Source organism: Centrocercus urophasianus, unplaced genomic scaffold (genome assembly GCF_019232065.1).
Source record: "Centrocercus urophasianus isolate 14NV4802_14NV808 unplaced genomic scaffold, USGS_Curo_1.0 seq_19, whole genome shotgun sequence".
NCBI lineage: Eukaryota > Metazoa > Chordata > Aves > Galliformes > Phasianidae > Centrocercus > Centrocercus urophasianus.
The window spans coordinates 8,425,703-8,452,175 of NW_024884744.1; the positions used below are offsets into that span (position 1 = coordinate 8,425,703).

At 44.2% G+C, this 26,473-nt stretch overlaps 1 protein-coding gene across 5 annotated transcripts in view; it reads right to left on the reverse strand.

Moving 5' to 3' along the window:
* Positions 1-26,473, reverse strand: part of DIS3L2 (DIS3 like 3'-5' exoribonuclease 2) — a 165,952-nt gene that overhangs the window by 85,602 nt on the left and 53,877 nt on the right. For all 5 annotated transcript variants that reach the window (XM_042820290.1, XM_042820295.1, XM_042820291.1 and 2 more), the window contains 4 exons: positions 25,280-25,514; positions 13,734-13,840; positions 12,301-12,548; positions 5,648-5,821 (listed from right to left, as the gene is read on the reverse strand). In XM_042820290.1, coding sequence (XP_042676224.1) covers positions 5,648-5,821; positions 12,301-12,548; positions 13,734-13,840; positions 25,280-25,514 — 764 coding nt within the window. The remainder of the gene's footprint in view (positions 1-5,647; positions 5,822-12,300; positions 12,549-13,733; positions 13,841-25,279; positions 25,515-26,473) is intronic.

Below are 26,473 nucleotides of genomic sequence, written 5' to 3' on the forward strand. Positions count from 1 at the left end.
AGTTGCAAAAGTTATTACTGTTTTCCACAGCAAAACAGACTCTTAACTAAGCAAGCTCAGTTTTGATGGTGTACAATATGAGAACACAATAACCCTGTCCAACTGCACACCACTGATTCCGCTTGAAGCTGCACTTCCAGTGACCACACGCGCTTTCCTGTAAGGAAAAACAGCAGTGAAGTTGCCAGTGCGTCTGTGTACACCAGCCACTGGTAACAGCAGCATCTGACAGCAAACACCATGCATCATCCTGCACAAAACAGTGTCACCACAATCGCTGTAGCTATAGTGTAGTAGAAAATGTTATGAAAACAGAGCGGAGGACCTGAAGAAGCCAACTGAACGTCAGAAGCAAGGAGCTGAATCACATCACTCTGACAGGAGCGCTGTTTTATTCGGTTTTACTTACTCGGCTAATGGGTGAGCATGGAGCTAATGCTAGCTCTCCTCACTGATCCAAGGGCAGCAGAAGTACCCAGAGCAGGCACAGCCATCACCGCTCTTCTGGAATCCATCCTGTTAGAGAGGGACTAGATCTGACATGCTTGGACACCACTGAGTAATCCTCCGTGTGCCTTCTATCTCCCTTTGGAGAGCACTGAATTAGTCACAGAGCAGCTCAGTGCCCAGTGACAGGGCAGAGATCATAATCTGGCCCTGTTTGTGTCTCTGCTCCACGCCAAGATAACAGTCAGGTCTGTAGCAATGTTGCTTATACATTAGCTAAACAAGCCATTTTTCAGTTTCCATCAGAAACCAGAGCATTTTCACGTATCCTATTATAGCTGAGTAAGACCTGCTCTACTTAACACTAGCTTTTTGTAGTGGAAAATCTCCAGGAAACAAGCTGTTTAATGATGTTTTATCTGACTTGCACTCATTTCAAGCTAAAGTATTCCACCTGCCTTGAAAAGGCATCTGTTTCAGAGACCGAGTGCTTTCCTCCAGGCCCTGCTCTGCTCAAGGCTGCCATTTTCTGTATTTCATTTTTTGCCATCACCTTTCATTTTATCAGCCAATAATCTTCTTGGGCAACCGCTGCAAAGAGCACGCTGTCAAACCTTTAGTATAAGCACTGCTAATCCCTGTTATTAGCTGCACCACACCTCAAGTCAGAACGAAACACTGGGCAGAACCACAGTGCAAGTACTGTGCCATTGCCAGCACCTTCCCGTTACAAACAGTGCTAAGAACAGTGCTTCCCTCCAAGAGCAGAACAGAGCCAGCAGAGCATCTCTACCATTCCTTCCTTATCAGCCAAAGAAAGGATGCTACATTTCTGAATGGGCAGCCAAAATTACAATTTCGCTTTTAGTAATTTTGAGAGCTTTAGGTCAGTTGCAATTTAGGTCACAGCATACTGAAATACCAAGATGCAAACTTCGGCTGAAAGCTTTGTTGTACTCTCAGAGCTCTTTGCCTGTAAGAGCAAAGTTCATTAACTCATTAGCTGTGCCCTAGCAGGGAAGCAAGTGAGTATGAATTGCTCCCTACCAATGCTGTGGATCCTTGCTGTCCCCAGTCTGATGCTCTCCAGCCCCCAGGAGGCTGCTGAAAAAGACTCATGCTTCTCAAAGGAGGAACAGACAGTTTTGCTGTCATTCAGAGAGATCTCAGTAGAGCAGTGAGTCAATGGGAACCACATGAAGCTCAATGGAAAAATCAAAGTCCTGCTCCTGAAGAGGAATAACACTGCACACCAGTACAGCTGAGGGCCAACTAGTTGGAAAGCAGCTTGGCAATAAAGGGGCTGGGGTCCTGGTGGGCAGCAAGTTGAATACGATCCAACAGCATGCCCTTGCAGCAATGGCCAGCACTCTCCTAGGCTGCAGTAAGAAGTACTGCCAGCAGGCCAAGGGATGCAATCCTTCAGTTCTTCCCTTCTACTGGACACTGGTGAGACCACAATTCAAGTGCTGTGTCTAACATTGGGTTTACCAGTAACATACCAAAGCACGTTTGCTGAAGGACTTCAATGACGTAAGGTATGGGAGTGCATAACCTACACGGACAGGCTGAGGGCTGGGACTGTTTGGCCTCAAAAGGAGAAAGCTCAGCTCAGGTGGGGACATCTTATCAATGTCAGGAAATACTGATGTGCAGAAATAAAGGTGACCAAGTCAGACTCTGTTCTCGAGCCATCTTGGGTTCAATGGAAAGATTAAAGAAAATACGATAAACGAAACAAAAGCCAGTAAAGGTGATCAGGCCCCAGAACAGGTTGTTCAGAGAGGTGATTGAACCTCCATCTCTGGAGATATCCAAAATCAGCAGCCCTGAGTCCTGCTCTAGTTCACCAGAGGAGCTGGAGTACACGATCTCCAGAGATGCCTTCTGATGTCAACATTAGAGATTCTCATGAGTACAGAGCTTTTCATTTGAAGTCCATCAGTTTCTGCTCTCCAGATCACATCCATCTTGCAGATATTTCAGAGTTTCTTGCCACAGCACCCCTTCTCTGCTCAGTATTTTTAGCTCATTGTTTTGTATTTTGCCAGCTGAGAAACTGCAGTTTGTAATTTTACCTTCAGGTTCATATTTCTTCTTAAAAGTGAATACAATGTCCTGTTTATAATAATAAAATCACTAGTTGGCAGGATGACATCAAATGGAAAAAGAGAAAGCAACTGGAAAATTTAGAGCAAGCAATTTTGAGTGCCAAGTTTCACATTTGTAATAGTCCAGCAGAGGTCAACAGGCTCACTTGTTATTAGGCAAATGGTAAAGAAATAGATATCTTCAAGTTCTTCCATGTTTGACTATATAAACCATCTCCACTTGAACAGCCTCTAGTGCTTTCCAAAAGAGTGATGTTATACATTTTCCACAGTAACACCAACAATGGGAGACATGCAAAAGGCAGAACTGCTTTGCACAGAACGGCCTTTTTTCTCTCTCCAATATTTAGGTTTTTGTTTCCCACTCTGATCGGACTTTCCTGGCTTTAGTTTCTCGTCCCAGTTAAGAAGGAAACAAAAAGATATGAATGAAATTAGAAACATTTGGAACAAGCCGTAGAAATAAATAGCTTTTGTGTTTCTTAGATTCTTGGCTACACCTTTTCAAACGGACTCCTCCGGTGCTCTGTCTGCTGCATCTACCCCAGAGATTTGCATTTCCTGCTTTGCCCTGACCCTTTTCTGGGCACAGGGCTGTGTACCACTGAAACGCTGAGTAGAAAGCAAAGCAAACAAGGAAATGATGATTGCATGATAGAAAAGATGGGAGAATGGTTGAAACTTTGCACCCACCAAAATCTGTCTGTATAATGCTAATCCTCTGATGTTGCTCCAAAAACAAAAGATCGCTCCTCAAGCTTCAATGAAAAAATATCAATTTCCATCCCCCTGAATAATAGAAAGCACTCTGGTCCTGTTCGTATTCACACATTTAATGTCTCTGGAAGGGAAGTTTCTTCAACCACGAATTGTGATACTTTACAAAACATCATGCCCTCTGTAAAATACAATTGCAATAAGCAATGCTAGTACCTAACATTTGCCTAGTGCTTTTCATTAGCTTTCAGTGCTACTTACAAACAATTAAGCTGGGAGTGCTCATTAAATACTTGCCTCATTTCACAGTTAGATAAAATCATGCAGGTAAAAAAGCAGCTGTCCACGATGAAACTGCATGACTGGCAGAGAGTTGAATCTTGGATCGTCTCAGCCTTAAGTACTATAAAAATATTATGTAAAGCTTTCTTTGTGAGCCATTGCTGAAGAAACGAGAAGAAAAACCTCCTGGAAGCAATTCTGCACAGGCTGTCTAGGTGAGATCACAGCTGCAATCCAGATTACGTATGGCAAGAAGACGCTTTCTGTAAAACTGAAGGAGTTGCAGGAAGATAAGGAACACATTTACAAGATGGCATGGACAAGATATCTGTCCTTCATCTCACTCAGCCTCAGCAGATGGGTTTGCCCAGGTCAGGTGCCTAGTCATAACCAAAAGTCTCGTGCTATCTTCGTGTTTAGACTACAGACTAGTTAGTCAGCAGTGTGCTAGTTGACATTAAAAGGATTAGTAAATTAAGCTCAAATAATTGTCTTAAAAACCTTGACTGTTAAATGTTTATATTTGAGAGGATCAAAAGGAAATCTTCTTTGTAGTGTGCACTATGGTCAGGAAGGGGCAGAGAGGGATTTAAATGGCTTAACTGCAAAACTGTTATCACCTTGATAAGTCCCAGTGCAATAATTCAGCAGTAAAAGCAAGAAATCCACTTGGAGTTTGTTTCCAAAAATGACTGTCTGACTGTAGACAAGTCAAGCTCTTTATTTGCTTGAAGGAACTTGGTCAGAAGAAGCAGAGAATGTTACTGAAATGTAGTCAAGAATATAAAAATAATCACTTTCCAGTGACTTCTCAACTGCAGGTTTCAGCATCTTTTGTTGGTTTTTTTAAGCTAGTTGAAGTCTACAGTGTGGATCTGGTACCTGAGTGCTACCACAGGTCAAACAGAAGTGCAGTCCTCCCCTGAACTATCCCACTGTATAGCAACTGAGAGCCAGTAAAGCTGAAGCAGCACGAAGGTCACAGGCTGCAGTGCAGGATTAAATCCAAAGTAACATCTGGAGTTGGAGCACAGATACAAATGGGTGCAGTTCATCAGCTTATCCCTCTCCAATTGCTAGCTTTCATGCCAATAACAGACAGACTAAGAGAGAGAGTAGCTTCTACTACTGCAGGTGGTATCTTGAAGAATCAAACTTGTGGGTCTGCTTCACCTCAGTGATAGGCAAGAAAGCAACAGCACACTGAGCCTCTGAATCTGTTACCCACCACACGGGGAGACCTCCCAAGAGAGACAGGATGCTCAAGCATAACAGATGTGGGAATGGAACACATCCTATCATCTTAGTAATACAAGTACTGTTTTGCTTTCATGCAGCTTCCTTCCTTTATTGCAAATCGAGGTCTCAAACTACTCTTCTTTTGTCTTTATATCTTTACTAGTGAAGTCTAGAAAGTTCTGCCTGCTACATTTAGGCAGACCAACAAGGTCAGAATGTCTATCACCTAACAGACCACAGAGCTCCCCAAAGCTGGTAGAAGGGAGCAACACAAAGTTGCAGGGACGAGCAATGTGAGTGGGTGGACAGCATGAAGCTGCCAGGCTACAGGGAGAGAATGCATTTGCCAGCTGCTAAGCTGACCAAGAGCCGCCACAAACTCCCCATGACACCAGTTCTTCAAAGCAGAAGAACGCTGAGACTAGACAGGAAAACATAGGACAGTCTCTACCTGCGCTTAAGTTTCAAAGTAACAATGTCCAAGATAATTTGATCTGCCAAGCATTCAGAAAATCTCTGCAATAAAACTACCCTTAAAATACGTAATACATTCCAGACAAAAACATAAAGCTTTCAGATTAGGTGCCAAACACCAAATTTTCAGTTTTCAATAGTTCTTTTGAGAAAAAGCCTACTTTGCCTCACAAACACTTCTTCAAATAACTTGTCTTTTGGGTCTGTAGGCACTTTCAAAAGCAGTTTCTTTCTACATTAGCAAAGGTAATGTGTAATACGCTACCTGTAACAACATCAGAGCCTTTTCAGAGTGCGATGAAATCAAAGCAAAACAAAAACAAAGCAATGCTGCACCAACCTGAGGAGGAGCGACAGACCAGGCATTTTGTCATTACCTTAAATCTCTCCTTTTGGCCATCTCTCCTGGTGAGATAACCCAAGGCAGGCTTTGGGGAAGGCATTCCAGGGCTTCGGGGGAAAAGTCAGAGAAATCCACGCCATACTCTGTCAGGATTCCTTCCGTTTCCGGCTCAATTTCCCCCGCCTGACCAAGACTTTTGGCCAACTGCCTGCAAAAAAAGAGAGAAAGGGTTGCAAAAGCTTCTTCCCTTGAGATCCGCCTTCCTCCCCTTATTACTTTAAAAAGTGATTCAGCCCCACAACCTGAAACGGAAAGTAAGATCCCACCTGATCCTGGGCAGCTCTGCAGAAGACAGCTGAGCTGCTGGGATGCTCCGCATAGCTCTCTCCATCCCAGAGATACACACCTCCCCTCCTGGGCAAACTGCTGCCCCATAAAGCAGAGGCACAAAGAGCCCTTACTGCCTTTCTTACAAGGGCCTGCAAGAACAGACGTGCCCACAGATTGCCTCTCCATTCATCGCCCAGGCTCCCTTCAGAACCCATGTGCTCCTACTAGCTTGCTCCTCCTCTGCTGGCGACACAGAGATCTCAGAACCACGATCTAGAAGCAAATCATAGACAAGGGAACTTGTCCCACACGCTAATAGCCTTTGCTGCAGTAATCTGCACATGTGTGGATGAGGCGGCTGCTCTATTACGCTTAGAGCAAATTTCCATCTGTCCTACTGCAAACCCCATGGCACATTCGTTCAGAGCTCTGGTGTCAAACAAGTGCTTGGTTCCGGATGCAGTGCACCAAGTGGGGTTCCAAGGGAGGGGGGAATTGCTGTCTCCCTGTCTGCTTACAAACATTACAGGAGAATCAAAGTCCCACAGTGCCTCTCCTCTCCTTTCTCATCCCTGGAATGCTCTATAGTACACAGAGGCAAATATATGTATATATATATATTATTTTTTAAATAATATGCCATTAGGGTGAATGGAACATTGCAGACAATAGAGATAACACTGCCGGTCCAAGACAATTACAACTGAAATTAAGGCAAATCCATCAAAATATGACACAAAAGAGAGGGGTAATAACACAGTGCAAATACAGCCACTCTAATACGTGTTTTTCCACTGCATAAAATACACAATAACAGTATTGATCCTTCTGCTTTAATTCTAATGAGAGAGAACAGGCACTAATGGATTTTCAAAATCTGGGCCAAAGCAGCGTACTTGTCATTTGGACTAGCAAGATGCTCTCAGTGCTTCAAACGTGCCATAAACCCACAGAACAAACCCCATCCGTGCAGTGCAAGCGAGCCCATCTTCCTTATGGGAGCAGAGCTCCCTCTCCACAACGGGAAGGGCTGCGTAATAAACCTGTCACAGCGTGTAATACACTGAAAAGGATTGTGCACCTCATGGTGTGGTAAATTGTAGAGTTCACATTGCCTAGCTTTAAAATAAAAATGAAAACAAGGATAAAAGATATTTCCCTCCATTGTTTCAATTTTATGTGCAAACTCTACGGCAGAAATACGTGCGCGTTTGGCACTGAGGCTTAATTCTCCACTTCTGCAGCTTGGTCCCAGTCTGATCTTTATTTTAATGTAAATAAACGAGGCATCAGTTTTATCCCCTCCTCTCTCAGCAGTAAAAATAAACCAGAGAAATCACTACTTCATTTCCAGGATCTAATGTGCAGCTGGGAGACTTCACAGGGATGGGTCTATGGGTCTGCTGGCCCTCAGAATCTATGCTCAAACCTTGCACCTTGCACCCAACTCCATAAAGCACAGGAAGAAGTACCTTGACCCAGACAACTTCCCTGACCAGGTGGATAGACAGAAGTTTTAAAGAAGAAGAGGAAAAAGGACACACTGCCCTACCAAAAAGAAAGGGCAAGAGCTTAAGTCCAGGGTGCCCCTTTCCTCAGAAGGGCAGCAAGTAGGAGGGTGGCTGGAGGGCCACACTATAAGTCATGGAAAGCACCTTTTAATGCCAGAGTGCTTTCCAGCTCAGTTTTGAAACCCATGTTTTCTTGATCCGTTTACTGAAATTAGATTAGGAACCATAAGGAGTTTACCCAGAGGTCTGATATAGGACTAATATTTTTTAATAGTAATTAACATTTGATTTACGGTGTTCCAGGGAACATTTCCCAAGTACCTTGAAACAAAAACTGTACAAGTGGCTTTAATTGGGGCCATGCTACAGTCACACAGACATGATGACTTGCATCAGAGCAAAATCTGACAGGACAGCATGTGATCAAAGGTAATGCATATAGGATCACCAACGGCCCCGGAGTAACAGCCAGGCTCACTCATGGGCTCTGCAGCCACCGAGGGTAGCAAGAATAGTTCAAGAGGCTTATAAACAACAACAGGCACTGGGCCCAGCAGCAGTCACGGCATCTGTGGCACCCCAGGCTTGCATGTTTTTTCTTTCTCCAAATGTTAGAAGGTGAAAAATGAATCAGACGTTGCCTGTGACGTTGATGGGAGAGCATTAGAACAGCCTGGGGGGCTGCTTTAATGCCCTCGTGTTGACGTCGGGCCCAGGTAGCAGCAGCCAGGGAAAGCACTGATGGCAACGTGGTGCAGTCGGGTGTGGGGAGGCCAGCCATGGCTCCAAGCTCACTGAGCTGCTCCGAGCTGCCGACTCACTATGGCTTCATCTCCCACAACTGCGTGCCTGAGGCAGTCACACTCCCGCTGCCATCTGCCCCTTCACAAGGATGTTGATCAAATCTATTCAGCCAGCCGTTTCCACAAACGTACATTGGAACCCTCTCCATGCCCCAGACTCAGCCAAAACCAGCCAGTGTTGTCAAAGGTTACATGATAAGAGCTCTCCAAAAAAGACCATGCATAATTACACAAGGCTTGTTTCTTTTAGAAAGCCAGGCAGGCTCCCAGATGAAGTCAGTAACTTCCCCAGGGACTTCACAGTCATTCTCAGTCTCCCCCTAGAGCAGAGATACCCACAGCCATTCTATACAGAGGGCTTCTTTCAGCAGCAGCAGAATCACTGGATGGTTTGAGCTGGAAAGGTCCTAGTAAGACCATATAGTTCCAACCCCCTGCCATGGGCAGGGATATCTCCCACCAGATCAGGCTGACCAAAATCCAATCCAGCCTGGCCTTGAGCTCCTCCAGGGACGGGGCAACTTTTCTGGGCAGCCTGTGCCAATACCTCACCATCCTCTGAGTAAAGTATTTCTTCCTTCTATCTAATTTAAACCATCCTCTTTTCATTTTAAAACACCGTTACCCTTTATCCTGTCACAGTTTTTCCAACAGGCTCCTTTGGGTATGGGAAGGCTACAGTGAGGTCTCCCCAGAGCCTTCTCTCCTCCAGGCTAAACAACCCCGGCTCTCTCAGCCCCTCTTCACAGCAGGAATGCTCCAGCCTCCTGAACACCCTCCACATCAGTAACTACACACCACTTTGATGAAAAACTACAAATGCAAAATTTTCTATTCTTTTTTAATAGTTTTATTCATCATCATACTGTGGTGGCAAAAAGCAAAGACTCCACCCTTAACCATCTCCAAACATGCGGGGATGTCTCAACTAATGCTCCAAACAGCCTTAGATTTCATCGCTGATAAGAGGTCTCCAGGAAACAACTGTACACAGCAGTACTTGTAATATTGACCTGAAACAGGAGAATATTCTGCAGCTGTTTTGCTTTATCTGCGACCTGAAGCAGGTTCAGTGAAATGGCATTTCACTGCCCCAGTAAAATCACATCACATGCAGAAAGGAGTACGGCAGCATACATTCACAGCATCACCAGTGAGATGCGGAGCTGTTGGGTCCTCCCTGCTCCTTCCAGCAGTCAGGGTGACACGAGGTGGCCTTCAGAGGGGACCGTGTCTCAGTGGTGACCACCAGGTGGCAATCACGACACAGAAACGCACCCCCTCCCCAAGGGGACCTCCAGGGGCTGCCGGTTTCCCGCTCGGCAGGTGACCACTCTGGTTGACCAGTGTCACCAGCAGGCCCTCAGCTGGGCCATCCCAGTGTGGTCACCAGGAAGATCAGGACATCCTGTGAACTCCAAACACAGCACCAAGCTTCCCAAGAGAAAAGGAAAGCTGATGAAGGTGCACAACCAGCCTGCAGGAGTTCAACTGCATGACAAAAAGTGGCTGAAAACAAGTAAGACATCCAGAAGAAATTACTGTCAACCTCACAGGGAGTTTTTTCCTTGTACTTCCAGCAGACTTGCGTGGTGCATTAAGAAGATCTACAGGTCTTCTGTCCAGACATCTTCAGAACGATGGCAGTTCTGCCAAAGGCGTATCATGAAGTCTGTGGACAGAAGGGGTGCACTGCCTCAGCAGGGACTATGCCTAGAGCTATGAGCAGCTTGTTTCCTCAACTCCCCTAGAGCAGGCTGTGGTGGAAAGAAGTATCTGAGGCCAAGCAGCATGACAGTGCCACAAGGGATGACAAGAGCAGGAAGGAAAACCTGACTGCTAGCTGTAAAACTCTATATAGCTGTAAAACTAATGGCCCCACATTAGCTGAGCCTGTGTTAAAGAAGATACAGACACAGAAGGATGTAGTGACAAGTCTCCAGTCAACAAAACCAAGGTTGGACATTCAGCTTCCTTTACTAGTCACCTGGCCAAGCAAGTTCAGAAAACCAAATTTGCAGTGAGTTGCTGCTCAGCTGCTCATCTCTTTCAGGTGCAGGCTCAGCTAGCAAGATAGCCAGCTTATCAATGAGGTCCAAAAGAAACAGGAACTTTTGGGACTTTCAAGAGGTTTCCTTGAATCGCACTCTCTAAGCAAACATGTATTTATAGTTAAAAACAAAATGGGTCACAAGGTTTCACGCTCCCATCTCCACAAGGAACTTAATGAAGTGCAACTGAGTCGCAGAGGAAACGATTATGTATGAAGACAATCGTGGAAGTTTTCTTTCCTGACAACACCCTTTACACATCTTGGAAACTACCAAAATATCCAGATGAGAATATGCAATGCTGTCAGAAGCACAATTAAAGAAAAATGCATTAGCCCCCTCCCAGAAAAAGACATTAGCCCATCCTCCTAATTCGTTTTGGTTGTTTGGGACACGACACCAAGCAGCACAATCACCCTCCAGTCTTTTCTCTGTTGGAGTCAAAGACAAAAAAAAACCTCTCCTGCCAACAAGCAACTTAGTCATAGTGAAGTTCAAAGGGAGGCCACTTCAGTTCACACACAACAGTTTAGCATTAAAATACAGAGTGACCCAACTGCTCATGTGTCTCTCAAGAAGCACATCTGAAACTTGCTGTTACAAAGCAGCCATAACTGATAACAAACTTTGGAAAATAGAAAAAAATCCGCAGGGCAAAAGGGACTTCAGTTGCTTTTAGTTTTAGGGCTGACAGGTCTGTTCCAGCACATTTCAGAACAAAAGTTTTGATGCAAGTTTTCAGTTTTACAAGGAGTTTGAGCTGAGAACTCTAAAAACGTCCCAATGCTCCATCAGAACAGGTTTGCAAGAGGAAGAGAAAGTGGCTTTATGCCCACCCAACTCCCACTATTGTACATATTCCAGACTACATCCAGATCCCTATCACCTTTAACACTTGGCCACGTCGTTTCCATGTGTCAAAGCTACCTACTCTACATTACCAACTAAATGAGGACTACTCCATTTTTCCCAAGATGACTGAACAGCTTTATCAGTGCCCACCACTACTTATTAAGGCCCACTCAATAGGAAACAGCGTGGTTGCTCCAGGTGGGTGCTTAGTGCACTGCAGCAGTTCCCAAGAAAAAAACAAAAATGCTAAGGACTACAAGGTCTTCACCAGGGAGAGGTAAGATGAACTTGCAGTCTGGATCCAGCTCTGCACAGACCACGTGAACAACACTGGCTTAAAATCTTCACAATAACACCTCTGATTTGAACTCTGGACAGCAATGGCCTTACAGTGCCTCCTAAAAAGCACAGTGTAACATCAATCTCATGTTTCAGATGTCAATGAATCCTTTTGTGATTTCTAGCATCCTTTCTTGAAGCAATGCAAATTTAAATATCGCAACAGTTGTGACTTCTTTCTACTTAAAAGAAAACCAAAGATGAGCCGCACAGCTACTGACCTTCATCCTCTGGCAGAAGTGAATTTGCTTACACACTTTGCACTTTTCTTACATTGGTAGATAACAGGCTGAAAGATGTCCAGTCTGGCACCCTGCAGTGCTTGTGCTGGTTGGGCTATGGACCCATGCGTGTTCTCTCTAGACTGTAAGCTATTTGAGCAAGGACTGCACACTCATTAACGCTGTGATATCCCAGCAAGTCAGAGCAAGCACCAAAAGACATTAATATTATATTGCCATGAGAGATAACTGACAGCGAGCAGTCGTTAGCCTCATCTGAGTTTCTCCACTAGGCCATAGGAGGTATGCAAGGCAAGTATCTTGTTAGTCACAGAATCACCTGAGTTGGAAGGGACCTCAAGGATCACGAATCTCCAACCTCCCTTCAACAGGCAGGGCCATCAACCTCCACACTGAATGCATGACCAGGCTGTTCAGGACCCCATCCAACCCAGCCTTGGTCACCTCCAGGGATGAGGCATCCACAACCTCCCTGGGCAGATAACAGATTCACATCCTTATTGCATACATCAAAATAAGTGAATCTCATTTATCTCTGTTTTCAATAGCAGCCACATACCCTGATGCAAAGTTGCTGTCTTCTTTCCAATCCACTATGCGACAAATGAAGAGCATATTTGAATAGTCCTCAGGTCTGGCCACAAAGTCTGAGGGGCAGTCAGCCAAAGACACGTAGGCCCTGGGCACTCTGTGGTCCACAGGTGAGAACATGGCACACTTCTTGAAGAGCTCACTGTTCTTGTCTGCCAGAAGCTTGATGAAGCCTGTAGCTGCTCGAGAATGCTTCTTTTCCAAAATATAGACCACCTGCAAGAGGCAAGGTTTTCTATAGTCAATACCTTCAGGTAAACTTATTTTCTGCAGCAGAATAGGGGTATGCAGAGGCTCAGCAGAATACCTTGGAAAATCACAACGCCTATATCCTATATTTTCGTATGCATATGTTTTTGTGTGCATTTTCAAACTGAGCACCTATTTACAGTGTATTTTCCTTGCCATCTTGCTGATGGCTATAGATGAGCTATGTGCCATCCAAGTGCTAGCTCTCTACAGCGATTTTCTTGATTACAGAACAAAACCAGACATGAAGCAGATGCTTCCAAATGCAGGGAATTAGCCACAACATACAAGCAACTCCTGTTAGATCTTTCATTTGTATCCTCGGCCTGCGATTTTGACATTCAGTGCAGAACGGGCCAGTTCAAAAACGGTGCCTCTGGCAGATCCAATGCTAACCACAGGAAAGGATGTGCTGTGGGGAATTTGGCAGTTCTCTCCTCTCTGTGCTTTCTGAAGTTAGGGGTTATTTTACCTTTATACAAGACTGCTTTGAAAAGAATAATAAATTACAATATCATTAAATAATTGTTCCAGAGAGGTGTTCATCCAGGCTGTATTTTTGTAGACAATAATAAATCAACTGGATAACAGAAATACTATAGCTGATTTCCTAAACTTATACAGACGAGTCCTTCCTGAAGGTTTCAGAAGCTGCACCTCTGTGTGATTCTGAATGCTGCAACTGCCACGCTGGAGGAGACCAGTGCGCAGCACAGCCCAGAACGGGGACCAGAATGAGAGGCTGCACAGGAAAGCACAAGACGTGGAAAAGACCTGACCCAGCCTGTCCCACCAGTCTCTTGACATTCCAAGATTGGCTCAAGTCTTGAACCAACAGCACTAACAGCCCTTCCAAAGTCTTTAAGTATTAATTCTGACAACTCTGGATATTCTGACACACATACTAGTATCCAATTTTTTTTTTTTTCTGATTCTTGTTAAATAATTTTGCCTAACAAAGAAAGGGAATTTAAACTAGCATAATTGGAAAGAATAACAAAACACTTGAGTTTTATCAGATTGGACAATTACTCTCTTTGAAAGAGGGAATGTTTATTCAAAGATCAACAAATGGAGGCTAGAGGGAAGCCAATGCTGGTCCTCCTTCAGCCTCTGGAAGCACACTCATGCTGCCACCTTCTATGGACTTACCTTAGCTGTCCTCTGAAGGAACTTATCTGGGAGGAGCCTGGGATCGTTCACCTTGGGTACCTCCTCTTGTTTTGTTCTGTGCACAGCACCCATCCCACCAGCTTTCACTGCAACAAACGAGAAACACAGCCGTTACTGTAGCATGTTTCCATCAAAATACAACGTGAGGTGCATGAATTAGACTTATCTGAAAGGAGTGCTGATGCATCTGAAAGTGCTTGCATAGCCAAGTATTAAGCAACTTTATTTCTCCAGACTACAAAAGAAAGCAGGTATATGCTCACTTACCATGGAGATCTGCTGAAAAACAACAAAAGTCAAAACAAATCCAAACTTTACAAGTACAATTTTATCAGCCATAATAAACAAAATGGTGCAAAACACGCTATTTCTTAAATACTAAGAAATACATTAATTTCCTGGCACTACTTAGTTGGAGTCATTAACATTATATAAACAGTCCTTTAAGTACATACATTCATTTAATATTTAATTTCCTTAACAAATGTTATGCAAGGTTATAAAACACATGTTTATCTTAGACATTGAAACCACATCTACTAAGCTGACCCTCTTCGGCTGCAGACCAGGATTATTAAAGAGCCTTATGAAAGTAATTGCTGCGTATGACAAACAGCCACGCTCCTTCCCCTTGAAACTCCTTCACCAGATGCCAAGAGTATTTAAATCAACTGACAGCTAAATTCCAGTTCACAATTTTCACAATGAAAGTATCTGTTACAGGCAGCCAGCACGCCAATGCTTTTTGTATTTACAAACAGCCAACGCAATCCTTGCCATCGAGACGGCTTGGAGCAGCCCCCTGCGAGCCAAATGGCTGCTGAGAGCCCGTGGCTACTGGTCTGACAGCAGCTTTAGGACGTGGTTGTTGTATGGAGGAAGCTCGGGAGAGACCTTATTGCTCTCTACAACTCCCTGGAAAGAGGTTGTGGCGAGGTGGGGTTCAGCCTCTTCTTGCACGTAGCAGCGATAGGATGACAGAGAATGGCCTCAGGTTGTGTTAGGGGACATTCAGCTTGGATACTTGGGAAAAATGCTTCCCATAAAGAGTGGTGATGCACTGGCACAGGCTGCCCAGGGAGCGGTGGAGTCACCATTCCTGCAGGTGTTCAAGAACCATGAGAATGTGGCACTGAGACGTGGTCAGTGGGCAGCATTGGTGGTAGTTGTATTAGATGATCCTAGATGATCCTACAGGTTTTTTCCAACCGTAGTGACTCTATGATTCTCCCTCACTCTTGCTGGATGAACTTGGGTTTGCCACAACAAGGGTTCCTGAGGGATAAATCCCCCATGGAACCTCACGGTTATGAACAAGTTGGGAAAAAACCTGCTGGGATCATTACACACAGTTAAAAAGTGGAGATATTCAAGTTACACACCTCATTGCTTTTCTCCTCTAAGATCGCTGTCAGCTAGAGGCTGGACCAGGAAATTGGTCAGCAAAGAATGAAAGCAAGGAGCCATTCTATTTTCTTAAAAATTTTCGAGACATCAATTAATAGGAAAGGGTTTATGGTGTGCCAACCGTAAAGACAACTTGGACAAAGAACGGGACGGTCTGAGACAAGGAAAAATTGGCAGGCAGGGGGGGCAATGGGAGCTTGGTAGGCTTCCAAGGCCAGCCGTGCAGGCACACCTGACGCAAGCTCAGTGCTTTGCTGGAGTGAACTCTGCCACCACACAGCACATGCTGGATGGAAGAGGAACCAGACCTACACGTGTCTGGAAAAAGCAAGATTTGCACTCACTGCTTTCCCAGCATAGCAGAATGACAGCACTGACATGAGGCACATCAGGCAAGAATGAGAAGAGCACCATGCTCGACGAATACGTCCCTATTAACGCTGACTTATTTCCACTTTTCCTTCCAATTCCAATTTCTCTAAAAAGCTGCTTGCATTTTTTCACAAAAGCAGGAAGAAAAGGAGCCAGCAGCAGCGTCCTTGGAAGGTATCACATGCACACATAGAAAAGCACAGAACCACCAGCAGGGGCTGTCACTTACAGCCCAGCAAATGGGTCACCAGCAGGTCCTTCACCTGGGACAAAGAACAGGCAGGACTGCTGTATTTCTGCCTATGCAAACCCAGGACAGGTACCAGAAGGCATATGAAGTCCCACTCTGACACATGGCAGAGCCTGCCTCTTGCCTTCACAGCCAAAATCAACCAGGGGCCTTTGGCTGGCTGGAGAATACCTCCTTCCTCAGGGGTCTCTCCAGTTACAGCAGCCCTCCCAAAAAATCCTGGAGTTAGTAGAAACTCCATCAGAAGGAGGGTCAGATCTGCAACATTAACAGAAAAAAAAGAAGAAAGTAAATCCCAGACATCTACTTATTCCTCCCACCTTTCTCTAGTATCTAAAAGGCCAACGCATACATTCACTGTTGGACAACACTCTTGAAACCAAGGACAGGAAAACAGATGCACAAGAAGGTCTGTACTCTTGGGGCTAAAAGATGTGGCCTTTTTGATAGCTCATAGCTACTTCCTTTGAAGTTAACATTCTGCTGATAACAGGGCTACATCTAATGCTCAAAAGTCTACAGCAGCAGAGCACCAGCAGCACAGCTTCCTTACAACAAAGGCAGTGAGAAATCTGTCACCCGAGTTCCCTAAACACAGTCCAACAGTATTGCACATCTGCCTTCATAGAATCATACAGGTTGGAAAAGACTTCTAGGATCATCTAGTCCAACCATCCACCTACCACCAGCACTGCCCACGTCCCTCAGTGCCACATCTCTATGCTTCTTGAAGACCTCCAGGATGGTGACCCTCCCACCTCCCTGGGCAGCCTGTGCCAATGTATCACCACTTCCTGAGAAGTACTTTTCCCAAATACCCAACCTGAACTTGCCCTGGCACAACTTGAGGCCATTCTTTCTATTCACTGTCTTTCTATTGTCTTTCTATTCATTGAAGCTGGAATTTGATGGGTGGGTGGAGAGAGGAACCGGGGCTCATGCATAAGATGGTGGTCTAGAAGATCTGAGCTGGGAGACAGCTCACAGAGCGAAGCAGAGCCATAGAGGCAATTCTAAAGGAGAGTTAACTTGTGAGAGAAGCAGATTTTTGAGCAGGGGAGGCGGGAAGAAACTCCTTGCATTATGCCAAACTGAAAATGAATTATTCTGACCCCTTTACTGTAGTGGTTATCCAATGACCATTCAATATTTCCACCCTGGGCAAAGACATGTTTTCTGAGAAAGATTTACTATGTTAGCTTGGGCAATACTTCATAAGCTTATCTTACAGTGAAAACACACTTCAGCAACTAGGATCCAGTGAAACTGCATTATAATCTCAGTGTTTTCCTTTCAGCGATTATCTGACAAACCAAAACTGTAACAGTCTTACTTTAAAAAAATACATATTAGGCACTAGATACAAAAAGCAAGTCAAATTAGTTATGTTATTACCAAAAAAATTGATCCAGGACGTTGTGGAATTTGCCTCCCTCTGTCACAGATGGATAGAGGCAGCTTCAGAGCACAGTCAGATCTGCCTGACAGCATTCCTAGCTCAAACTTTTCCCTTTTTTTTTTTTTTTAAGCTCCCCCAAATTTCCTTCTACAATTAAATTACCAGGCATTAAGACATGGCCAAAGTGGACCAAAAGTCATCAGACTAGAGTTCTGATTACTTGTGACAGATCCAAAGTTATTTTCACTATGGTCACTGTGGAAATTTGTAATTCTGTCCAAAAAGAATACAATTAAAGATGCAATATCCACTTGCAAATGAAAATATATCACAGTTTCAGATCTCAAAAACAACTCACTGGAAAAAAAGAAAAGTCTTCTCTCTCTGGATGGAAAGAAACAAGTTTTTAAAGAAATATAGTTTAATATTTGCTACTTCAGCTAGAAGAACCATCTGCTTGAGAAGTTAGCTGGCTTACATGGGCATACCTACACAGCTCATCAGAAGGCATCCATGGTAGGAAGCTTGTAAAAAATGAAAATGGGACTGTTCAGTTTGGTGCTCAGGTAGCAGAACATCTGTAAGCTTTCCAAGAGCAAAGCTTATTACTTCCTAACCGAGTGGCAAAATTCAGGTTTTCTGCTGTCTGTTTCAATAAGCAGTTTTCGGCTTATTTTGTTTTAGTGCCACAAAACAGGGAAATCGATGTTTAAAAAAAACCACACAATTGATGATAAATATCACCTCAAGGGCTGTGTGCTACACCACGCTGAAACGACGCGGTTTTGAAGTTCTGCCCACTAACACAAGAGACACGTGGAAAGGGAAACTCCCCGAAACCAAAATCGAGTACATTTAAATGCATGCACACATGCTGGATCACAGCCATTGTGCTCTGATCCTAATGTCAGGGATAACAGATAAGGGATAAGAAAGAAGCACATTTCTGCTAATGGTGCTACACGGTTCTTCACATTCAGTCACTGGTGCTCATTTGCACGGAGCAGGTTTCTACTCCAGAATGCAAAACCACTGGTACTAACCAATACTTCACATCCATACCTGGTCTTACACATCACCAAGTAAACCAAAATGCAATTTTCTGAGGGTCATAGGAATCTGGTTTCTTAGAAAGATCTGTTCCTGGTCAAATGATTTCAGCTTCTAGAAACTTGTTTTGGTTCCTAGAGAGGTAGACAACATAATTTGATGTGAAATCCAGTCACTACTTGGGCGGTGAAAGGGTCAATTCACTTGTCACCAGACACAATCCAGAACTAGAACTTACATTAAATAAGCTACGAGCCTTGCTTGGGAAAAAGCCACACAAGAAGCAACATTTTGCAAGTATTTATACCTACACACATAGAGCTTTCCACTTGTGATGGAGGCAGCACACAGCTGGCTGTGACAACACTGCTAAGATAACAGCTTTGGAATTCAACAAGTGCAGCTTGTCCAAATCCAGCCTAACTGCTCCTGTGTGCAACGTGGGAAGGCTCTGCAGGTATAAAAGAAAAGCAGCTTTGAAACACACAGCACTCCTGAGCTGCCTCATCACAGAGCAGTGTGACAACAGAACATAAGTAACTTCCCAGAGATGCTGGTTTTGAACACTCTAAGCAGACTCATCCTGCCACAGCCATTCGTGTCTGAACACCTGGATTCAAACATCTGCATATCCAATGGCATGCTGACCTGGAGACTCAGATAATGACCAAGGAGATTTATGAAGATGCACACAAATGGGAGGAGACCCTCAGAGAGGGAAAGGAAGGGCATAATAACAGATATGTACAGCAAAAAAAAAAATGACCATCTGCAATAACACAGAGCAAAGGCAACGTGGAGACATGAGTACAGCCAGCTTCCTTATACACACAGCTCAGCCAAGCACAGCCATCTACTTGTATTTAGCCACCTCCACGAGAAAGGAGAGTGGAGATGGCAGAATGATGAGATAGAAGTGTCAGTGCTCCTTAGAACCCTCTAAGCCTGATCAACAAAGATTCAACATCCTTTTGGAAAGCTGCCATCTCACCCAAGAGATCAAACTGTGTCTCTCCCAGTAGCCACACAACATTACTGCAACCACAGCGCTGGTAATCAGACCTCAGACCCTTTTCCATCCTTGAGAAGCTGCCAGTCAACAGGGGGGCTGGAAGCTCTACTGCAACAGAATGAAATCTCCAAAAACTCAGGCAGCGCGACAGTCTACAGAAATACAGTTTTATTACATTAACAACAAGGAAAATTAAAATGTTACAAAAACATTTCCATTAACTATTTTGCCTACTTAATGTTCTTCCTTCCTGTACGTGCATTTGTTCCCAAAGCCTGTGTGTCCAATTTTACAATTGCATGGAAAATATGTTAACTAAATGAACCCTAATCTGATTCATCCTGGAAATCACACTGCTAACAATGACCATACTCTAACATGTTTATCTTCACACCCTCCATTCAGTTGCAATACCATAACCTCTCCTTTTTCTTGACCTAGACTCCTAACTCAAAGGAGAAACACAGGTGAATTCAGGAACATATGGTAATACGCTGAACTTAATCTAATTCCCATTAACTAACTGCCAAAGTAATTTTTTTTTTCTTTGTTTAAGAAGTCATTTGGGGGTCAAGATAACTTACTGGGAAAGAACAGCATAAGAAGCTTCCGCAACATTAACTTCCACTGCAGGCATCAGCTGTGCAACAGAAGAACAACAGAGGCTTAGCCAGTCCGTAGCATTCATTCAATGCTACTTTAAAGCCCACTTTGTCCAACACCAGTTGAACACCTTTAAGTTGCTGTACTGTTTACTCTCCAAGACATCTATGCTCTTGTATACAAAAAGTTACAGCAACAACCAGAAGAACTAGATCCAGAGACCTGCAAACGTGAACTTATGATGAACGAATACAGAGCTGAGTCGAGCAGCTGAAATGGCTCCAGCTCCTCTGCTGGTTTTCCAGGCTTCAAGCAGAGTGAAACCGATCTGATTTTTGACAGTTCCACCTCAAGGATTTCTATTAAAAGCCGTGTAACTGAGAAGATTTCCTGGTGAGCTTTCACTCTGTTGCGGCCTAGAAATGTTCAGAGCTATGCAGTGGAGACGATCCATCTCCAGAAAGCTGCAGGCTAGGAAAGAACCATGAAGGCCAGTACTCAGAACAAACAGGAGCCTCTGAAGAAGAGAGAGGAACATTTATTCCTTCCAGCAGCCAGTGAGGTTGGTGGGCTCCAAATTTGTCACAGATTTAATGTCAGCTAATCTAAAAGAATGGGATCTGAGCAGAGCAGAGGGACGAGCACATTGTCCAGATTCTCATCACCACCACCCTTCCCTACCACGGACCTTGGCCAAGCAGGGAAATGGGAATATTGCTCTAAGCTCTGCCTATGCCAATATGAGACACTGCTGACTGCAGAAGGGCTCCAGGTGAGCATAGAAGCACCTGCTGACGTGAAAGAAAAAAAGAGAAGACTCACAGAAGCTCTGGAGAGTTGCAGAAGTGCAAACCAAACCTAAGATCATGGATACATTTTTCCTCTTTGTGAGAAGGATCCAAAAGTCTTTCTGAGCCCTGACTGTAGAGCAGAACCTCAAGCAAAAAATGAATTACTGCATGGCCGTAATGCAAAGGTACCAAATGTCACTGCTCCTACTGAACCAAGCAACCCCAAGGCATTCAGCAACATCCTGTGGTCAGCAGCATGGACACCAAGCAATTTTAGGTGATAACTGCCGACCTCACCAAGTTTATTGGAGACTGAGATAGTCACATCTGACTTGAAAAGAGATGGACCAGAGTCCACCTGACCAATGCTGAACAGGCAGGGAGACAGGACTAAGCTGTGCAGCACCTCTAGCCCAAATTCCGCTGACTCTACCTATTAACCATCAGCTATTTGTTTCAATTTTCCATCCCACAAGTGGCTGAGTTGGTTGTCAGTTTACTCTGCCCGTAAGCGAGCTATTTCTATTCAAACTTCATGACGTCAAGGCAGTGAGCAAACCTCTCACACATTTAAACTCTGATCCGCAGCAGCGTAGGTGTAAGGGGAAATCCTGAACAAACACAGCTATCTGATTGCCGCCAGGGCAGGCAGTCCACCGACCTAATTACCTCTGTGAGCCACGCTGTGGGAAGCAGGATATTCTGCCTATCTGGGAAAGTAAGATCTCTCATGAGAAGAGCTGAGAAAAGCCAAGCAAACTAGTTTGACCAAGATAGCTCTTGGCATAGTGACACGGCTTTACAAACTTTTATTTGAACATCCTTTCACAAAGAAAGGCTGAAGCATTTTATGAGCACAGCTGCCACTCTCACAAGTAGTTGCTACTGTTGCACAGCTACTTTCTCTTTATCAGAGCAAAACGATACCTATATTCAACAAGAGACAGCTCACATTTGTATAAACTCAGGTGACACACAAGCCTGTGTGAGGATACACCATCGTAAGGTATTCTGCACAGAACATCTTGCCTTTTTTCCTAGGCTGGGAGGATTCAGAAAAAAAAATCTATTTTTTATTACATATTGACACGCAGTGTAAGGAAAATCCTTTTACAGCAGTGATAAGTCACAGAAGTAACATATTCCAACTCAGTAATAACGATACAAGTTACACCACCTCTGTTCCAGTAGTGAATGCGAATGACGATTGAGGAAAAGAATTACAGATCTGGCAAAGGTCGTACCCACTGGTGGATGACTTCTTTGCATAGCAGTGACACAGAGTAACCCTGAGAACTCAGGGTAAAACGGCGAGGATTTACCAAGCGCTACGGAGAATTAATCTTTTCTCTGCACGCAGTATTGCTCAGAGTAGCGCCAGGATACTACGCCTTGTCTTTGCCTGCGTTCCAAGAGGACATAGATGAAATCCTGGAGGGCTCAAAGCCACCAGTGAGTGAACTGAGAGGCTTTCTTCAGGTTGGACACTCACAGTGCTAATTTGTACAGTCCTCACAAGGAAAGAACAGAAAGTTTGTTCAGCGTGTAGAAATATTTGTGCCCTGGAAATACAGCTGAAAGCGCAGGAGGAAAGGAGAAAAGGGATTCCAACTTTACTAAAATAGACCTACATCCAGTGACCAGCACTTAACATTAAGAAGATCTAACTTTGGAACAAGATCGTGTTGCTCTTCGTGTGGAACAGCTTGCTGGAGAGGAAAAGGGCTCATCACTTCCCAAACCAGAGACCTTTCTAAAGACAATCTTTAACCCAACTGCTCGGCAAAGCAGAACAAACTCGCCTGATCAAAACAGCTTCTGGTATAGTGATGTCAGTGACAAGCTTTTATGTAAAGATCCTTGAGAGCACTTCTATGAGTATGAAACTTTCAGAAATTATATAGGCTGAGAATTAGGCTCAACATAATTGTCTCTTTCATTGTCTCTTTCATACTGCAGACTTCTTTCTTGTTTATCCCATCCTTTTTTGGCTCCCTTTAAGCCCTGCAGAAGCACAGAAATCCCAATGTACAACTTCAGGAAATTCAGCCTGCTCAGACCCGGGCCACAATCAGCCTGCACAAAGTTTCATGCTTCAGAGCTTCTGACAGCAAGGTCCAACCCAAAATTATTCGTGCCGGTGCACAAGTGGAGATGAAGGGAGGATTGTGCTCCGAAGAACAAAGCCACGAGGAGAGATGGGAAACAGGCCAGGGCAGAAAGGACATCACATCAGCCCACACTCCCAGCATGAACCAGAGTGCTCTTATTTGAATGACTCATCTACTTTCATTCTTCCTGGTTCATCCTGATTAGCAGCAGCAGAACAAATACACCAAAGACACTGCATAATTCTACTCCATCAGAAAGGACAAAAGTCATCTTGCAACTGAGAGACAGTTATCTACAAAGCCTGTGCATGTGCATAGAGGGTTGAGCATTGCCTAGTAATGTCTAGAGCAACTTTGGCTTTGTTGTTTTCCCCTACATCTTCTTACCCCCCAACCCAGAGTTTGCTTTTTATTATACTAGTGTAGCTATGGACAATTCCATTTGCTGCAGGCCCACCCTGCCTTCCAGCACTGCTGCCTTGTTCCACTGGAAGGCCCTAGCAAGTGCAAACTTCTAAATTCTAAATTTTGCTTTGAAAAAGTGCACGTTTGGTCCTTTTAAAAAAGCATTTTGAGCCACACCTGGCTGTCCTGAGGGCAGAATTTGGCAGTGTCTCTTCTTTTTTCAGGACAATTATCACTGATGCTAGAATAACTACAGCTGTTTTCCAGGCAAGACTTAAAATGTGTATATGTGATGATATGAGAAATTGCATGGAGGACAGGAAACAAGCCAAAGTAATCATTAGCTGCTCAAAAACACCTTCAGAAAAAGCAGCATCGTAAACTTTATATGTATGAAAAAAGGAGGGCATTAAATAGCAGAGTAAGAAAGTGGAGAAAAATCCATATGGGTTGTATTGCCAAAGAAGCTGAAACAGCTATTAAGAGAGTTGATAGCAAAATAAACTCAGCAGAAATCTAACCAGCATAATCACACCAACCACGGGGCCTGAGGATGAACAAGGAAAAGACCGTGAAAAAAGAAGAAAACCACAGTGGAGAAATAGGCTGGGTTCCCACCATGTAGACAACACTGTGCTCTAACATTTGTCCTACAAACACTATCCAAAGATAGAACTGAATGGCAAAACTCCCTCAGATTTTTAAGAGACAACCTGAGGCCTCCAACAGCAGTCACTCCAGGGCACCTTGAGAACTATGACACACCAAGAAAAATAATTCCCGTTGTGCTTTTACACCCAAGCCTACTTATACAGGTGAAATAAAATACTGGCTCAAGCCTACACTTATTTTAGGTACTGGTCCCAAACTAGACTGTTTCTGACTTTTAAACTGCCATTGCTATTAAAAGCAAGACCAGAAACGCAACAGACACGTGACTCAGGATTACATCAGGAAATGAGAATTGCCAAGTCAAAGCGGCAGCTTGACAGCATACAACTTTAACATGGGGTCCAAGATTTCAAAAAGATGGCGTCAATTGCTAGCTACACAAAACAGCTGTGGACAATACAAGCAACTCCCAACACACAACTTACACTGGAAAGCAATGAAACAAGACGGAAGTTGGTTCACATAATTTGGCAGTAAATGAAAGCCAGAGGAAGTACCAGAAGGAAACAGCATCACGAACTGGTGGGGTGGCAACTCCAGTCGCGAGCTGAAACCAGTGTTTTGTCATAAAACCTGCAACACTTCTACATAAATGCTATTTCCATTTCTATTAACAGATGGGTGTGAGAAATGGAAACCTACCAACAGCATAAGCAGAGGTCTGCGCACCTCCAAAAGCAGGAAAATATCTCAGGAAAATGCAAAGTATTAAATAGAATAGCTTTACAACAACCACCAAGATTTCTCAGAGACCAACAACTACTTATAACCTAAGTTGCTGCACCAATTGTCAGAATCCTTTTGACACACAGCTCTTCAGAAGAAGAAATCTTCAGAGATTCAGTACCAGAAAGTGCATGCAAAGAACAGCATGGAATAGTCTGGGACAGGGGAGCCTATTTTATTTTGCCCTAAGCAACATTTGATGGTTTGGATGGAATTCAGATTCAGAATAAAATAGGTTTGCCTTCAAAACAGATCACATAATTGGCTTTAGGTTTTAGTGCAATTTTCTTTTTAAATGGACCAAATCTTTAAGTTGCTCATAACTCAACTGTTTGAAAACAGCAACAACCTCACTGCCCCTAAGGAAATATATTCTTATCCCCAGACTGACATACGTAGATTGGCCAGCCAAGCTGCGATGAAAACTGCTACAGCAGCAGCTTGAATAAAATAGCAACCAGCCGTCCCCAGACAGCCCTGAGAATTGCAAATCTAAAGGTGTGACTTCTGTTTCACAGATTTGCTTTACATCAATCACAACTACATAAAACCCAGTCCTTAATATCCATTCAGAACTACGAAGGCGGCTCAGCAGAAAGGGATAGAAGCGATAAGGCATTAAGATTTTATGCCTGCACTTTATATCTTGCAACAAAGCGAGGCAACAAAGCAATACTTCAACAGTTTGCTCAAATAACGGTTTAAATCAGCACTCTGATCTACTCACCCTTTTCAGCGGTATCCAGGGAAAGTTTCTTGATGTCATGAGCCAACGTGTCCGGCAAGTGGTCTTGTCCATGCTCTGCATCATTATCATCAAACTGAGCTTCGATAATGACATCCGGACCCTCAGCGCCGCCTTTTGCCGCCTCTCGAGGAACACAAGTCCCCAGCATATCCTCAGGGACATCTGATTCATGCGTGGCTTCTGTTTCTTTGTCACTACCATCTGGCTTTATTACCTGGAGGAGCAGGGGATTAAAAACAAGAGGCGAGCTAAATCACTGGACTGAAGAAAGAAAACATTATCTTTCTGTTTTCATGCGCATCCCCGAGGATCTGACAATGAATTGTGGGTGGCTGGTGGCACACTGCAATTGCCATGTAATTAGCCACAGATATTGCACAATCAAAAGAAGCACCTCGCTAGGATAAAGATGGGAACAGCATGTATCCAAAACGTACTTAGAGCATAACCACCCGGCTCCTGCCAAGCCTCTAATCAGCTCCCAGAAGTTGGGAGTGAGCACAGCGATGGAGGAGGATGCGGTACAGCTGCAGGAGCTGTTCAGCCATTGTCCACAGACACAGTGCCCACCCAGGGAGCTCCCAGCACATGATTTGGAACGGACTGAAAAAGAACAGAGAGGAGAACACCGTGCCCTGTGACCTGGGGAGGAACTGGACTGTGGCAGCTCAGTAAGGCACCAACGTCTACATTTACTGTAGGCTGCTGCCTTTTCGTTAAAGGCACACCATTATTGCTGCTACCTACACAGATCTCCTAAATAAATTACCACGGGGTATGAATTCAGAGCATTTAACCAGTAACTAACTACCTGGTAGTTCAGACAAGTAACTGGCCACTGCTACAGATTTATCCCTGCTTTGGTACAGCAGTGGCAAATGGGGAGGAGAAACCATACAACGTATGCAGAAACCCTGTCCAGGTAAAGCCAACAACCGACCTGGATGACATCCCTCTTTGTGCACTGCAGGAACTGCTCTGCCTTGGTTACACTGATCAAAACAGTTCACACCTTGGACAAGTTTGCTTCTTCTAGCATCCTCTGCACAACCAACAGCGAGCTGCAGCCAACCCAACCATGTAACCGACCGAAGCAATCCTGGAGCCCAGATTCAAAGCCGTGTTTAAGTTTCCCTCAAGCTGCAGTACATCAGTGCAAAATTCAGATCAGGG